At 43.3% G+C, this 17,087-nt stretch overlaps 1 protein-coding gene across 2 annotated transcripts; it reads right to left on the bottom strand.

Moving 5' to 3' along the window:
• Positions 1-3,090: 3,090 nt before the first annotated feature.
• LOC117041427 lies at positions 3,091-9,530 on the bottom strand. 2 transcript variants are annotated; one of them, XM_033140236.1, is made up of 3 exons: positions 9,433-9,503; positions 7,793-8,065; positions 3,091-4,197 (listed from the first exon to the last, which is right to left on the bottom strand). In XM_033140236.1, the coding sequence occupies exon 3, from the start codon at positions 4,193-4,195 to the stop codon at positions 3,215-3,217; it is 981 nt and encodes a 326-aa protein (XP_032996127.1). In that variant the 5' UTR covers positions 4,196-4,197; positions 7,793-8,065; positions 9,433-9,503; the 3' UTR covers positions 3,091-3,214. The 2 variants fall into 2 exon arrangements, with proteins under 2 accessions (XP_032996127.1, XP_032996128.1); XM_033140237.1 differs by lacking the exon at positions 7,793-8,065 and having other exon boundaries at positions 9,433-9,530.
• Between the last annotated feature and the right edge of the window lie 7,557 nt (positions 9,531-17,087).

The following is a 17,087-nucleotide window of genomic DNA, read 5'->3' on the forward strand; positions in this document are numbered from 1 at the left end:
CTGATTCTAGTTAGAACATTTTTGGTAAGCACATTTCAATAATGACGACACAGTAAATGGCACATTTGATGAGATGTCTCTTTTAAGCTTCTGAAATGCGCAATACAGTTTAGCTTGCAATGTGCTATGATCTTAGGAGTTTGACGATGACAGAAATCTGTAAACGTTACACGGGTCGCTGTAGATGGCACATGACAAAAATATACAACTCATGTATAATCAACCCTTTGATTCACTGCACATTTAAAGAGGAATGAATTGTCATTAGTGGCCTCATTAGAAACTGGGCCATGGAATTACAGGGCTTACTGAAATCAAGTGGCTAAGCTGGAAAGAGAACCACCCTACATGATATTTGTAAGTGTGTGAATGTGTATAGGCACACACAAATGGGTACTACTTTCAAATTCTCCCTCTTAGTTGAACAAAAAACCACCCCACCCTATCACATCAGGGAGAAAAGTTTAATTGCCAGCTATTTCCTTGCTGTGCTGGGTTTCTATTTGCAGAGAGATTAAAAACAAAACATAAGGGAGCCTTAAAAATATTTTTCCCCATCTGAAGTGATTTAATGCCCATTGTACCATAAGTATAAAGAGGGCAGCTAACACAGCAATCCTATAATGTCAGTGCTATTGAGTTCTTCAACTGGTTTTACTCCTAGTTAAGTGACTCTAGGATTGCAGACTATACCACTGAATATATTGGCAGCTTTGTTCTTGGACTGAAGTGAGGATTTATCTCCATCTGACACCTTGATTTTGCACTAATACTGGAGACAAGATTCCCACTTACCCCGTTCAGAACGGAGGCTTCCTTATCAATCAAGGCCGACATGACATGAATGTTCATATCACCTCTTCCAACACAAGGAGGGATGGGTTTGTAAATGTTGATACCCCTCATATGTATAATGTTTAAAAATCAAGGTTTCTTAGAACAGCACACCTAATAAATGGCCTCTTTGGGCCACACTTAACAACAGCCAACTGCACAACATGGCAACTGCATGGTTTCTCTTTGGTCCACTTCAAACATTACAAAGTTAGTGGGTAGATGGACCATATATCCAGCAACAAATCAAAGCGAGACACAGTTCTTGGCTTATGTACATGCCACATGCTAGTTCTGAGTCCACATTACATGTACCGGTACATACTAGGAAGAGACAGAGAGAAATATGTATCCAAGTTAGATGTAACCAAATTAACCAAAGGCCCATATCACATACTTGCCAATGTGATTGCATGAGAAGCAGCCCTTTGAACAATAATAGCTGGATACTGGACATAATATAAAATTAATTGCTAATAATGTTGATGCAGAAAGTAGTAGTGCAACATGCTTGGGAGTGGGGGGAAGGGGATGGCACAGTGCCAGCTGAGTTGCAAATGCAAAATGGGTTTCTTTCTTTAAAAAAAAAACACTAAATAACAACACTAGGAAAGTAGCAAGAGAAGTCCAGATAAGTACTGGCAGCCTGACTTCCCTGTTCAGCTGATGCCAGAGAAAATGAGCAGTAACCTCCAGGCAAGTCTTGCTTGGTCCCTCCAAATTAGAGCGAAACAGAATCACCAGCCTTCTGTTTACTAATTTTATATCAATAGACATAAGCCACATTAAAACATCACTTTACATGTAAGTGTAAAATAAGAGGAAAAGGTTCTGGGAGCCACTTATAGCTGGACACCAAAAGGTGTCAAGCACCAGCTTGTTTCTCTCCCTTGGACCAAACAACAGGCCTCCTCCTCCTCCTCTCTAAGAGAAACAGGAACTTTGCACTTCTGCTTCAGTGCAGTGAAGAAAGTACTGTGTTCCCTTACTGCTTATTCTAGAGTAACCCAAAAGCCAAAAATAATGTTGCTTCATTATTATGGTTGCAGAACAAATAAAAAGTATTTGTTTATACGACTTAGCCGATGTAACTTGGCAGAGGTGAAAAGGAGCTGGCTACAGGGTTGTTGGATCATTGCTCAGGAAGCAGCTGGGACCCGACTTCCTCCAAGGAAGTGGCAGCTGAGGGGCGAGGCCTAAGCCCTATAAAAAGGACGACGGGGAGGGAGAAATGACAAAGGCTAAGAGGAACAGGGAATGTTGAGGAGCTGACACTGCAACTTCTACGTATGAGTATATAATCTACCTGGGAACCTGACGATCAAGGGAGACAACTTTTTTCACACGGCAGATTAATTAAATTGTGGGACTTGAAGCTACAATATGTGATTGTCGTTAAATGGCTCTAAGGCGGGGTTAGACAAATTCATGGAGGATAAAGGTTTGTCAGTGGCCATTAGTCATGATGGCTATATCAAGCCTCCATTTTGAGAGGCAGCATGTTGTTTGAACAGTGTGGCACCAATAGGGTGGAGCCTGCATTATACTGAGCCAGGCAATTGGTCCATCCCATTCAGGGTTGTCTACACTTACTGGCAGCAGCTCTCCGGGGTTTCAGGTAGGAGTCCTTCCAACTTTCCCTGGAGATGCTGGGGATTAACCTGGGATTTGTAAGGTTCAATGCATGTAAGGCAGATGCCCAGCCACTGAGCTATGGACTTTGTGCCTTGCTTGGGGGCTCCCCAGGTGCATCTGGTAGGTCACTGTGGGAAACAAGATGCTGGACTAAACAGACCATTGGTCTGATCCAGCTGGCCTTTTCTTGTGTCCTTATGCCCTTATTAACTTAGGCCTTTGCTTCTAGGCCCTTCAGGACTAGTTTTCTATTTTGCATTGGTAGCGATCATACTAAAAATCCAGCAAGACTGAATTTGCTCTTTGGGTGGGTAGATGAAGTCTATGTATTTCCACTCTGTTTTCTAGATTAATTTTAAAAAAATGTTTGCACAGTTAATATTTCTGTGCAGGATCTGCACATGCAGAATTGTAAAATTCTGCTGTCAAGAAATGCTTCTACAGAACTGTATAGATGAACTCTGAGTGCACGTAAGAGAGGAACTTAATTAGGATAGGGGGGGCCATCTATTTTCACAGAGCCGAAGATACAAGGGGTTACAAAATGTATAATCATTACAACTCATTATCTGAATAGCTAAAATAACCAAGTCTGCAATACATTCTCCTTTCAGTGCTGTCATTTCTTCTCCACATTTGACACACTGAAGCTCTGAATGTTCTCCAGGTCATCTGGACAATGCACTTTGCAGCAGACAGTGGCTGCACATAAACACTCCATATTTTCTTTGCATAAAGAAGCAATTCATGATTCTGCAATAGCAGGCAGCAGGCAAGCTCTCACCTTTGCTTCTTTCCAAGCACTTTGGTATTCTGAAATCCAGTCACAGCTTGTGTTTCTTTTGTCAGCGTGGAAGTATCCCACACTGCCTACTCGGTTGCTCACCTCTCCCTTCACATTTTGATTATAAATGGAAGGCTTTGACTGCTGCTCTCTTTCAGGGAAGGCTGTTGCCTTCAGAGTCTGTTGCCCCCTTTGTGAATATCTCAAAATCTTGGTGTCTGGTGGAGTTTCTCTGGGTGGGTACAGCCAGATCGATTTACCGTTAACAATGAGAGGGTTAATCTCTTTCTGATATTGGCTGCTTTCCAGAGTTGGCATCTTGCCTTGGTTTCTCAGACTTTTTAGCTCTGGGCAGCTGTTTTCTCTCTGCATTGGTCTTGGGGAGGGAAGTCTGGGGAAGCTGACAGCATCTGGTTTCTCCATAGTTTTTTCTCGAGGTTCAGACACACTGATGGCTTGGAAATTGGTAGGTTGTGAATGGTCAGTGTTCTCACTTCCATTAGGACATCTCCACCGATGAGTCCTCTCAGCTTCCATGTACAACTCTTCTAGCGGGTCGACTTTAGAGCTCGAGTAGGTTTTGATACGATCTAGAATGGAGCTATTTCTTTCGAATATCCTCACATTAGGCAGAATGTCAGTTATTTTATAGCTGGAGACCATTTTTGGTGTCTCAGAAAAGCTGAAGACTCTGCGACTATTATGCAGCATTCCCAGTTTCTCTGTGTCTTGGACTTTATGCTGACTCTCTGGTAGGACTGGGAAGGTAGGTCTTGCCAGCTGGCAAATAGACTGAAGGTAGTCTTCACCAGAAGAATCTGGACTCGTGCAAGCATTTCCAAAACCTTTTGTGTTGCTTGTTATGTCATCTAGAATATCCTCAAGGGCTTCACTTATGGTGGGAAGAGGCTTTGCTATGTTCAGTCTTATCCGGGGAGCCATTACTGTAAAGAACATGCAGGATATAATTAGCCAATGGGAACACACTACAAAGATGTTGCTGTCATGGTCACACTTTATAAGCAAGCACCATAGCTTAATAAATGGAAAGTTTCTGCTGAAGCAGAAGCTGTAGGTTCTGATACGTTTGTGAAAATTTTAAGTTGGGTTTGCATTTGCTGTGTGTGTGTTGTAGCTGGCAACATGCATGTTAGGTGTAAGGATCGTCTATAAAATGATAGGTGTTTGTGGATGATAGTGGGACAGGATAAATTTTATTGGTAGATGTTGTAGTTCTCTATGGGAGGAGTTCAGTACAGTATAGCTCTAAGGTTATCACTTTGTTGGTACAAGCACTTTTCCTTGCCTGATGGAACAGTCTCCCCTCTCCTCACCCTGTGCACTGTTCTGAGGGTTCTCCTCAGCCCCACGAGGCAACTGAAGGGCAGCATGGAGGGAGGAGAGGGATAAAAGCCCTGTTGCATGGAAGTCTTTGTGGGCTTCTCCTAGCAGGGCTGGTTAGTTGTAGCCAGCCCTGATAGTTTAACTCAGAGTTTTCCAAACTTGGGTCTCTAGCTGTTTTTGGACTACAACTCCCATAATCTCTAGCTGCCAGAAGCAGTGGTAAGGGATGGTGGGAATTGAAGTTGCAACAACAGCAGGAGACCCAAGTTTGGAAACACTGCTTAACCCTTGGACTGAACATAAATTTCCTGATATATAAGTGTTTGTGCTTGTGGGGTGTTTTATATATATTATTTTTTTAATAGACATAGTTGATATTTTAAATAAGTATTTATTTTATTTTTCACTGTTTTGTTACGTGGTTGGGCGCCACCCTCGGCTCCTATGGGTGTGAGGGAGAGTAGGATAGCTATCTGATAACGAACCAGATAGGGCAAAGCGATCCCATGAGATGAGGAAAATTTGAAGTGGAGGAACTACTAAATTCAGAAGATTTGGACTGGGACAAGGTGGTGGTGTTTTTCTTTTTCCTCTTCTCCTTTCTGTGGTGTTTATTTGAGAATATGTTCTCCCCATGGGCTCCGCGGGGTGGGGATCCATACTCCAGTGGATCCAAATCTCCTTCTGCACAGTGAAGGAGCAACGGGAGTGGGCCTTTCCACCCATAGAAAGGGAAACACACAAATCATATCCCCCGCACTGCACCTCCCACCACATTTTAAAAAGAGAGTAAGAGAACCATTGTGGTTGAAAAACGGTATACAAATGTTGTTAACCAAATATTATTAATAAACTATTTCCCTGGGTTAGTGTTTTCTTTCTAAAGCAGATTGTACCTCTGCCAAACTTTGGGTTTCCCCAAGCCTGCAATTATTATTGTTGTTATTATTATTTATTAGATTTACATGCCACCCTTCACCTGAAGAGCACAGGGTGGTTTACAACATAAAACACACAACACATAACACCGCCATCATCAATACTCCCAACACATTTAAAATGCTATAGATTGTTTAATCAGCCAAAGGCCTGGTTGAAGACCTAGCAATATGAATGAAGCCTCCTTGGAGAGAGCATTCCACAAATGGGGAGCCACCACAGAAAAGCCACATTCTTGTGTTGCCACCCTCTGGACCTCTCGTGGAGGAGGCACACAGAGAGGACCTCAAGAGGATGATCACAGGGTCTTGGTCCATTCATATGGGGAGAGTTGGTCCTTGATGCATTGTGGTCCTGAGCCATTTAAGGTTTTACAGGTCAAAGCCGGCACTTTAAATTGGAGCCAGAAACTATTTGGTAGCAAGTGCAGTCGAGCCAGGATTGACGTTGTATGCTCAAACCATCTTGCCTCGATGAGCAACATGGCTGCTGAATTCTGCACCGGCTGATGTTTCCAAACTGTCTTCAGAAACAGCCCCACATATAACACAGTGCAGTAATCTAACCTAGAGGTTGCCAGAGCATAGACCACATTGCCATTTTGGCTATATAGTTGAGTTCTCCTGAATGATGGGTAAGGAAAAAGTTTGGGAGTAGGAGTTGGGGATAAATTCAGGAGCAAGGAGCCACAAAATACTGGATATGGCTACAAAGCAAATCTTAGCCAGGGCAATTGCAAAGAACCCTCAGCAGTCTTATCAAACTACAATTCCCAAGATTCACCCAGGGAATACAAGGCAGATTCAAACCAGTTTAAATGCCTGGGGTAGTTCTACCTCAAAAGGACAATTCCTTTCTCCTTGATATGGGAAGAATATATGTCTCATAGCAGCTGCCCCAACTTCTATAACACTTTACTCAACAGCTCTCTAGACCTACAAGTGCACAACGAATAGCTCTTTCCACATTTTCCTGTTTACTCGCAGGGCCCAGCGGGCATTGGATTCAGGTCACATCCACACCATACATTTAAATCACATAGCTTCCCCCGAAGAATCCTGGGAACTGCAGCTTTTTAAGAGGAATTGTAGTTCTGTGAGAAATGGCAGTTCTGTAAGTGGTGAACTACAGTTCCCAGGGTTCTTTGAGGGAAGTCATGTGCTTTAAAGGTACGGTGTGACAGCTTCATTGCTCTTCTCAAACTGCTATGTCTAGTCGCTTATAAGGAAAGCTTACTTTCTTTTAAGCTTTCCAGACGTTTTCACTTTGGTAGTCCTTAGGAGGACTTCCCCAGGCAGGCAGTGGACTCTTGCCATTTAAATCTCCAGTTGAACCAAGACAAAATGGAGGCATGTCTCTTTCTGCCCATTTTCCGCTTGGCCCTTTCCTCAGTCCCTCTCCCTCACCTGCTGTGGTGGTCAGGCTTCCTGATGCGCTACGCCAACCTTTGCCAACCTCGTTGTAGTCCCAAAGAGATGGAGGGCTCCAGGCTGAAGAAAGGGGGAGGTGGCCAGATGACAGGAAGATGGTGGGAACCAGCCCCAAGGATTCGGTGAAGAGATGCAAAATGTAACAGTGGCAGCTTGATAAGAAAAAAAGGCAATAGAATTCAGTATTTGCTGGCTGGGGAGGGTAAGGCTTACTTTAAAAGTGATTGTAGCATCTTAATCTCTCTCTGTGTGTTCCTTTTCCCATTATTAACTCCCACAGTTGTGCAGTGCCTTTATTAGGACTATCCAAAATGTCACAAATTACTAAGCTGTTGGTTTCTCTTGAAGTCTTCATCAGGCAAGATGCTGCACCAAGTGGGTGTTGGGGAAATGAGGCAGGAACAGGGGAGAAAGTCCTAGAATATCATAGCCCCGCGATGCATTGAAACCCCGATGTAACTGACCTTTTCACCTCAGGTCCTTGGCACAGTGTAGTAGTACACTGGTAGTAAGCCTTGCTTACATCAGTAGGATTGGCAGACACACCAAATACAGATCTCCCTGGCATTACTGCTCCCGCGATCATTATGAACAGAGGTCACAGTGTGGCTCCCTTCCTCCGCTGCTACTCCAGGCACCCTCTGGTTTTTCCAGCTTCCTTGGTCACAAAAATGGCAAGCACTAAGCTGGCAACAGTGGCCTAATCCATACTTGTATATTTATTCCCCCCCGCCCAGCACTGCCTCCTTTGAGCTCTAAATTCTCACCACAACATTCATTATGACCGACCACATTTTCTGTTAGAACGCTCTTGCTCCTTTCTTACCTGGCTGTTGTTTGTGGCAGCTACAGCTGGACTGTTTTGAAATCTCCAGGCTCAGCGACTCTCTTCTGCGCTGTCTGTTCTCCTTGATTTCCAGCACTGAGTGTGTTGCTGTCTAAACCAAGGCTGCACATCAGGGTAACAGCTTCCAGTCAGCTGATTCAGCTGCTTTTTGGCTGCCGCTGCTAAATATAGACTGGTAGATGCCACTCTGTTTCCCAAGCATTCTAATATGATAAGTGCCTCGTCTTACTGGAAGGGTAGAAAGCAGGGAATCTGGGTGGGGTCGGGGGGAGCACAACCGTTCAGAGATGATCTCCATGGCAAATAGAAGAGCACAAACTTGTGCTTTATTTTCTGAATTATTCAATAGGCCCAGGGCACAGGGCACTGGAAAAGGAGTGGCTATATGTGTTGTGCATTTGCATCTGTGGGAAGCAGTTAGCAAAGCATTAAACCAAATTCCAAGCTGCTGGTTTTCTTTTGGTGTGGGAAGTGGAATTTATTTTTTATTTTTTTAAAATGCATGTGGAGCCTATGGTTAACAGGAATTCTCTTTCTGCTTTCAAATAATCTGGGGTGACCAAGTTCATCTCTGTATTCCAAAGCAGGGATATGAAACCTGTGCCCCCCCCAGATGTTGGCTGGCTAACTCCCCAGCCAGCAGGGCCAATCATAGAATTGTAGAATTGGAAGGGACCCCAAGGGTCATCTAGGCCAACCCCCTGCAACGCAGGAATCTTTGGCCCAACATGGGGATTGAACCCACGACCCTAAGATTAAGAGTCTCGTGCTGTACTGACTGAGCTAAGTGAGCTATCCCAGCTCCAATGACCTGGAATTGCAGTCTAGCAATATCTGGAGGGTCAGGTTCCCCACAGAAAATAGAAAACAGCGTCTGTCTGTCTGTCTGTCTGTCCCGCCCCCCCCTCACACACACACAAACAATCACACAGCACGAGAGAGATTATGCCCCACCATTTAGAGATGCTGTCAGTTTAGATGAAAAAAATCCCTTCATGCTTTTCAGATGATACATTGCAATGTACATAATTTCAGTCAGAATTAATTCCAGAATGCTGGACAAGATGGGCCCTGGATCTGGTTCAGTCGGGCCCTTCTTAAGCTGCTATGAACTGTACCCTAAAATATGACTGAACAACTTTTCCAATGGACCTTTCATAATATAGAGGAGGTTTCAGCTTGTGCCTTTTTGGACCTGTTTTGGCTATGGTGTTTTACTGCATTTTCAAGATTTTCAAACTGGTAAAAATTAAAAACATTTAAAGAGGTCCTTTTTCACATCTAAGAGGAACAATGCATTTCCTCTAATATTCTCAAAAGGACAAATTTACAGAGGTTTTGTTAATATGCAGAATTTTTGTACATTTATTTTATAAAAAGACAGAGGATGATTTGACAGCTCTAGTTATAGGTTTTATTGATCCACATACAGAAGTATGTTAATAATGCATTACATCAAGCAGAATGAAGCATTTTCTCTATATGGCTCCGCTGCTTTTAATTATTGATGACCTAAAAGCATTTTTAAATATCTTTAGTGTCACATGCATATTTCAAAAGGCACCCGTTCTGCGTCCAAAGCGTTCCTTTAATATAGCATAAAAGAGGCTTTTACTTACCTCTTAAGCCACTGTTTTTCTTCTGGTGTTTCTTCAGTTGGTTGTCAAAATCAGAGATGGAACCTTTGAAGAATCCCTTGTTTTTATAGTGCCTGAAGCTGAAGAATGTTTCAGTATTTATACCTTTAAAGGAATGTCATAAATCAGTAGGGGTGTGGAGGGAAGAGGGTGGCAGGGCAGTGCTGGCTCAGACAAGCAGATAACTAGTTAACAGACTGAAACCATGGGGCTGCCCTTTAACTTGTAGCTTTCTGGGTATTTGCTCCTGAGCCCAGCAGTGCGGGAGAAGAACACATTCTTGAAAGTGCCCAACATATCCTATGGACTAGAGAAAACTTGTACATTACTGAAAAGCACTTAAGATATCCCACTGATGTTTCTTTTACAGTGGTACCTCGGGTTAAGAACTTAGTTCGTTCTGGAGGTCTGTTCTTAACCTGAAACCTGAGGTAGCACTTTAACTAATGGGGCCTCCCGCTGCTGCCGTGCCACTGCTGCTTGATTTCTTTTCTCATCCTGAAGCAAAGTTCTTAACCCGAGGTACTATTTCTGGGTTAGCAGAGTCTGTAACCTGAAGCGTCTGTAACCCGAGGTACCACTGTACTCCTTTCTTTCTGACATCTCTAGCAGTATAATCATGGGGGTAGGAATCTCTTCCAACTCTACAATTCTATGATTCTATGAAATAGAAATGAACAATAACAAAAGGACAAGTTGATCCAAAATGGTGGACAGCAATGTTAAAAGCAGCAGCAGCAACAACAAAACAATTAAGAACAACAATATCCAAGTGGGCAAGATATTTTTGTGGGCCTTTACTACTATACCTTTCTGTACCAGTGGTGGGAGCATGCTAGAGCCAGGAAAAATAGTACTGTGCGTACGTAACCTCAGTCCTTGAGGTGTATGAGAGCATTTTGGAGCTCATCGGTGGCATCTAACAGAGGAAGGGGTAGATTAGGAGAGACGAACCTCTGCCCTCCAAATGTTATTGAACTTCTCATGCCACCTTCCCTCAGCTAGTCCTGCTTTGCACCCCCTTCCGCCCCCCCACCCGGCGTGCAAACATACACACACCACCCTGGGCAATCTGGCTGTCTTGGGTTGAAGTCCAATAACCCCCTGCCCAAGTCTGAAAACAGTTTCTCCCCAGCTAAGCATTTCCAAAATCTGACCTGGATTCTTACCAGGCGTGGTTGAAATAGTTTGTTGGGTGCAACATTCCAGATATTAAGCCAGAAGTTCCAAAATTGGAGGCTTGAAAGCTACAGTACTGTCAGCCAGCAGGGGCATTTCAACTTCTGTGGTGTTTTGAGGTTAAAATACTTATTGTGGGATACAGCGTTTCTGTTTCATTTCACCTATACAGTACTTGCTGCTTTCGTTGGGAATTTACTTCTTTCGGTTGTTTTTTACAATTGCATTAATTGTCTCACTTGTTTTTTATTGCATGGTTAGACAGTATTGTGGCTTTTGGACTTCATGGTGGAGGTAATGTAATAAATCTTTTAGACCGATGGATGCATAGATGTGCATGTGTACAACAGTGTTCCAAACAGGAGGCAGATGTTCTAAGGTGAACTGTATATAAGTTTGAGAGGCCACACTGGTCTGACTGCAAAAAAAAAAAAAAAGTTGCTCCAGATTACATGATCCTGCCAGAGCATTTAATGGAAATGTTGCTAAGACACTGATAGCTTCACATCCCACACAAATGCAGGTTGAGGCATGCTGAACTATCGCCCAACTCAAAGAACATGGAGAGATGGAGCGTGTGCTGCTTCTCTGGTCTGTTATTCCAAGCTTGACTGAAAGCTCAGAATGCGCAATTTCTTCAAGTGGCATTCTTTAATCTGGGGGTGGGAGGTTGAGAAACCCTGTGTGGTTGTTACTAAGACATTTTCAGAGACATTTTAACTGGGCGTTCATTGTCCACTCGCCATGAGGCCATTGCTCTCAGGTTGCATTGCAGGAAGCAGATAGGAGAGGAAAGGATCCAGAGCACTCCACTACCAACAGCTGTCAAAAACACCTACACAGGCCACACCAGTCCCTCTTGCTAGGGGAAGAGGCAGAGAAGCCGGAAGCATGAGAGGAGCATAGTGAAAGCGAGAAGCCCTTGTCTAAACTCTCGTGCTTGTTCCACCCAAAGCAGCAGCAGCAGCAGCTTAGGTAGACAACCATGGAGGGGCAAGGAAGGACGGGTCCGTGTGACAGGAACTTCCAATGCCTATACTAGCTGGATTAAATCGAAACACCATGCTTGCTGTTCTGACACCTAGGGGCACCTACCTAATTTAATTGAATCATGCTTCTGAGCAGAACCAGAGGGAGGAAGCCAAACTGCTAGTGGCAGCAGCCTCTTTAAGGAGTAGCAACACCCCTATGCTTGGCAAATGGGATAAGCCTCGTCTGGTAGGCAGTTTCAACAGGCCGCAGTATGGATGGGCACTACACATACATCCCCACCCCACCCCACACACTGCATAAGAAAATAAGAATACGGTCGTGCCTTGGAAGTCGAACAGAATCCGTTCTGAAATGTTTGGAAACCAAAGCGTTGCTTCTGATTGGGAATCTCCTGCAGCCAATCGGAAGCTGCGGAAGCCCTGTTGGATGTTGGGCTTCCAAAAGAACGTTTGAAAACCGGAACGCTCACTTCCAGATTTCGATCATTCAGGAGCTGATTTGTTCGGCTAGCCGAGATGTGTGAGATCCAAGGTATGACAGTAGTGTGATGTATCAGCCCAGTGGTCCATCTGGTCCAGCATCCTGTTCTGACAGACCCCAACGAGACACCTGTGGGAAAATAGCAAGCAGGACCCAAGTACAAGAGCACTCTCGCCTCCTGTGGTTTCCATCAACTGGCGCTTGAATGCATTGCTGCCCCAATATATGGAGGTAGAGGTTAGCCATCCCGACTAGTAGCCATTGATATCCTTCTCCTCCATGAATTTGTCTAATCTTCTTTTAAAGCCATCCAAGTTGGGGGCCATCACTGCCTCCTGTGGGAGGGAATTCCAATATTCAGCTTTGTTAGTTGTCCATGAGTACTAGTGTCATGAGAGAGGGAGAAAAAAAAAAATCTTTTCTCTATCCGCTTTCTCCATGCCATGCATAATTTTATAGACTTCTATCATGCCCCCTCTTACTCACCTTTTCTCCAAACTAAAAAAAACAAACCCAAACGCTGCAACCTTCCTTCATCAGGGAGTCCTGCCACCCCCTTGATCGTTTTGGCTGCCCTTTTCTGAATCTTTTGCCATTCAACAATATTCTTTTTGAGGTAAGGCGACCAGAACTGTACACAATATTCCAAATGCAGCCTCGCCATAGATTTGTTCAATGGCATTGTAATAATTAGCAGTTTCATTCTCAATTCTGTTCCTAAGGCTCCCTAGAATCTGCCTTGTTCCTGGCTGCCACACATTGGGTCGACATCTTCACTTAATCTACTGAAGGCAGCCGTCGTTCCAGGATGAGCACAGCATTTCTATCTGCTCCTTGAATCTCCAAGTATGTCCTGAACAGGAGAATGGAATGGACCATGGTAGAATTTCAGATTCAGGGAGATACTGCACAGGTATTTAAATGAGGCTATCACTTAAGTAATTGGAGAACAATTAACTTCCACCTAGTGGGGGGAGGAGAAGAGCAATGAAAAATTAAAACTTGGCCTGTCCCCTACTTTTTATCTAAAAATCTTTGTGGACAGCAATCCTGTACCCACTTAGCTAGCAGTAAGCCATATTGAATGCAGTGGAGCTTTCTGAGTAGACATGCATTGGATCACATTGCTAATGCAATTTTTGTTGTGCATACAAACATAAGTTTAAACAAACCAAGCAGTTGCTGAGAGATATATTAGAAATATATTTTAAACATATGTTTAAAAACCAAACAACTGATGAGATCAACACAGGATTACCATAGCCGGCCTTCACATTTATATCACATATTAAAAGAAGACAGAGCTGGTGGATAGCATTTGCCTTATCTAATTATATATACATAGCCTATTAGCCTGTTGTGCTTTATGAATGATAGATACTCTGGTATGTACAAAAGACAATTGCTGGGAAGTGTTAATGAGCAGGTGGGTATTAGCTAGACAGGGCTGGTCTTGCCAGCCATCATCCAGGACTCATTCAGAGCTCTCTGCTAATTACTGAAGTAGCACACCTGTAAAGTCACCAGAGACCCAGATTGATAACCTGGAGGAAAATAACACAAAGACCATTTTTTTAAAAGAAGCACAATGGAAAATGTTGTCTCAAGAGCTCATGTTTAGCTGGAACTGTGAGTTCTCTTGTTAGTGAAATTTTTTTTAAATGAAAGATTGATGCAACAGGGGCAATCTTGCAGGTTGACTTTGAATTTCCATGTGTTGATTATTTAAATCATGTGTCTTTTAGTAAACATGAGTAAAAAATAGCAGCCAGCTCCCTTGCAGTGTTGCTCTGCCATTTCAGAAACTACATCTTTTATAGTTCTATTTACAGACCTTTCCATAAAAATGTCCAAGGCATGCACGCACACACACACGATCTAAATGTTTCTGCTTCCTCCTTTTTCTTGAGTTTAGTGTTCTTCCCTTGTGGTCCCACTAGTCTCACCCTCCAAATCTGGGGCGTGATACTGGAGGGAAGCTCTTCTTATTCCTGCCAATAGAATCTTCTCTCCTCTGGGCCAATGCCAGGTTGGTGTAGGTGTGGCAGGACTAAAGTGCACAGGAGAGGATTAAACCCACCATCCTTGTGTGCTGCAGTCCAGATCTAACCCCCTCACCCCATACAGCTGTTGCCATTAAAGAAAAAAGCAGACAGAGACCCCTTAGTGTGGCTGTAGCACAAAGGGACAAGCTGCTCCTACTACTTTTCTCTCTCTCAGCTATCTGTGCCAGCCTTTATAAATGTGTCGGAGTGAGTGGGACTCCAGCTAAGAGTCAGTACCTCCTGTTTAGTAAAAAAAAAAAAGGGGGGGGGAGTAATCAATACTATCTCCTTGTGCTCAAAAAACTCCAGCCCCCTTCAAAAGCCACAGGAGTCTAATAATAAAGCAATTCTTTCCCATCTATTCCCTCATTTGCTTTCATGTGCCGACATCTAGTGGCTGATGGGCTATAAAGTGTCCTTTATCTGAAGCTCTGTCTTATGCTGCAGAACTGATGCCCATGGTGGCGGTGGCGTTGTTTTTACAGATCAATGTCTGTGTGTTTTGTCCCGTCCCCCAGTCCCCCAGTGATTTTGGTATGTCAAGTTTATAGTTCTCTGTGTGGAAAAGTCTAAAAGGATAACCTGGTAAACTGCAAGCCTTCATTTGAACTAAGCTGGGTGTTCTGCAATGCAGAAGAGAGACATGTTCTTTGCCTACAGGGCTTAGAGTTTAAGACTGTAGCTATGTGCCTATCTAGGCTGTTTCAAGTTGCCTCCCTGGCTGTTGGCAGGTTTGTAGCCTGATCCATACATTAGAGGGTGTTATTGGGTTGTTGTTTTTATTTTGATTACCGGTATATATTTTGTGGTTTTATATTTTGATTTTGTTCTGTGAACTGCCCTGAGACCTCTGGGTATAGGGTGGTATATAAGTTCAATAAATATTAACAGTCAGTGCTTTTTTCTGGGGGTATGCATACCCCTAAACATTTTGTGAATCTAAGTTTGGCCTCATTGAGGGGCAGTATTTCAATATGAGTAGGAAAATGGGGGTACCCCTAAACATTTTTTTTTAAAAAAGCACTGATGATAATAATAATAATAATAATAATAATAATAATAATAATAATAATAATAATAATCTGAATGCCCTGGGAGCCTCCTCTGTGTGGCTACTCCTCCTCTCACTCATTGTTGTCTGCAATCACGCAGCTTGGCAACTGGTACAGATAGTTTTTAATGACTTGTCTGATTTGTAATCAATATTATTTAGTGGCTTTGTGTTGCTGAATAACTTTGCTGTTGTGGAATGAGCCGATTACATCCAGGTTTCATTCACCCCCCCTTTTCCTTTTTATTGATTGACCCTTATAGGAACATAGGGAGCTGCTTGTCAGCCCAACAGTCTGTCTTGTGCAATATTGTCTGCACTGAGTAGCAGTGACTCTCCAGGACTGGATTTCAGACAAAGCCCCCCCCCCCCCCCCGGTACAACCTTGAGATGCCAGGAATTCAACCTGGAACTGTCAGCAATGCATGCAAAGCAGATGCTGTCCCACTGAGCCACAGCCCATAGTTCCTTTAGATTATAAATTTATGGGCGGGGCCTTTGTTATGTTTAATTTTCATTCAGCACCTAGCGGTTCCAGACACTATATATGAATAAATATATTAATGTACATGATATGGGCTGATTATCTGCTGGTGTATAGCTTTTCCAGCAGATGCCCAAGGCATTTGGGGGTAAAGCCTTTAATCTCACAGGTTAAAAAAAAAAAACCTGTGGAAGGGTCCTCACAGGGTGCTTCTCCACCCCATTCTCTGTGCATGTACACAGGCAATGCAGTGGGCTGTCTGAGGGCATGCCCTCTTCCTCCACTTGGTCAAGTTACAGAAGAGGACAGCTGGGCAGAGATAGGAACAGTCTGTGTTGTGCTTCCAGCATGCATGATAAGGCTATCAGCATCTGTTAGTGATGCTACCTCGAGGATCAGATGCTTCTGAAGAACTGTGGATGCACACGAAAGCTCATACCCATAACAAACTTAGTTGGTCTCTAAGGTGCTACTGGAAGGATTTTTTTTATTTTGTTCTGAATACCAAGCACTGAAGAAGAAACAGCATCAGAGGGTGATTGCCCTCCTATCCTGTTTCTGGGCTTCTCTTAGGCATCTGGCTGTTTTTGCAGCGGGACATCCAAAATAGAATAATATACAAGATACTTTATTTTATTCATTTATTTGCTTTGTGATTGTACCCAAAACTTGCTTAATAGTATGGCTGGTCTGTTCTCCTCCGTATCTGTGTGACGTAGGTAGGAGCAGCAGTTTATAACAGGGTATTCCCAATGTTTTGGATTGCCAAGACAATGTATACTTGGCATATAGGCAATGGGAAGGGACATGCTGTTACCCCCACAGTTGTGATGGTTATTTCAGCAATTCCACATGCCAATTATATCATGTGCCAACTAGCCTCAGGTCTTAGCTTGGGCAACTTTCTTTACTGGGCTTAGTCCAGAGTCCCTTTGCATAACTAGATAGGACCCATCTCTTACTGTCAGATTACTTTTACTGTCAGCTTAAAAACGAATAATAAGTAGTTTTGACTTGTTGCCATCAGGTGCCTGCTCTGCCCTTCAAAGGATCAGATGCGGAACTCAAGGGACAAACTTAGTACAGCAAAACAGCTTTATACTTTGAAAACAGGGTTTCTAGCTTTCCCTAGCTCAGCAATTTTTGTGAAACAGTAGCGGTCAAGCTCTGGGTTTAATTTATGGAGCCAAGGTGGTCAGAAGGAACCACTTTGGTGGTCAGAAGTTGGATTATTGTTTGCCGATATGCCCTCCATGAAACACTCACAATTTGAGGTTACTGCAGGATACAATATGACAATACGAAGAAAAGGCAGGATTTGTCCTCTTTGGCACTAATGTTTTATGTTAATGCATCATTTGTTTCTGCTGTCAAAAATAGAACCTATTTTTTCTTTCATAATGTT

This window comes from Lacerta agilis, chromosome 2 (assembly GCF_009819535.1).
Source record: "Lacerta agilis isolate rLacAgi1 chromosome 2, rLacAgi1.pri, whole genome shotgun sequence".
NCBI classification, from domain to species: Eukaryota; Metazoa; Chordata; class Lepidosauria; order Squamata; family Lacertidae; genus Lacerta; species Lacerta agilis.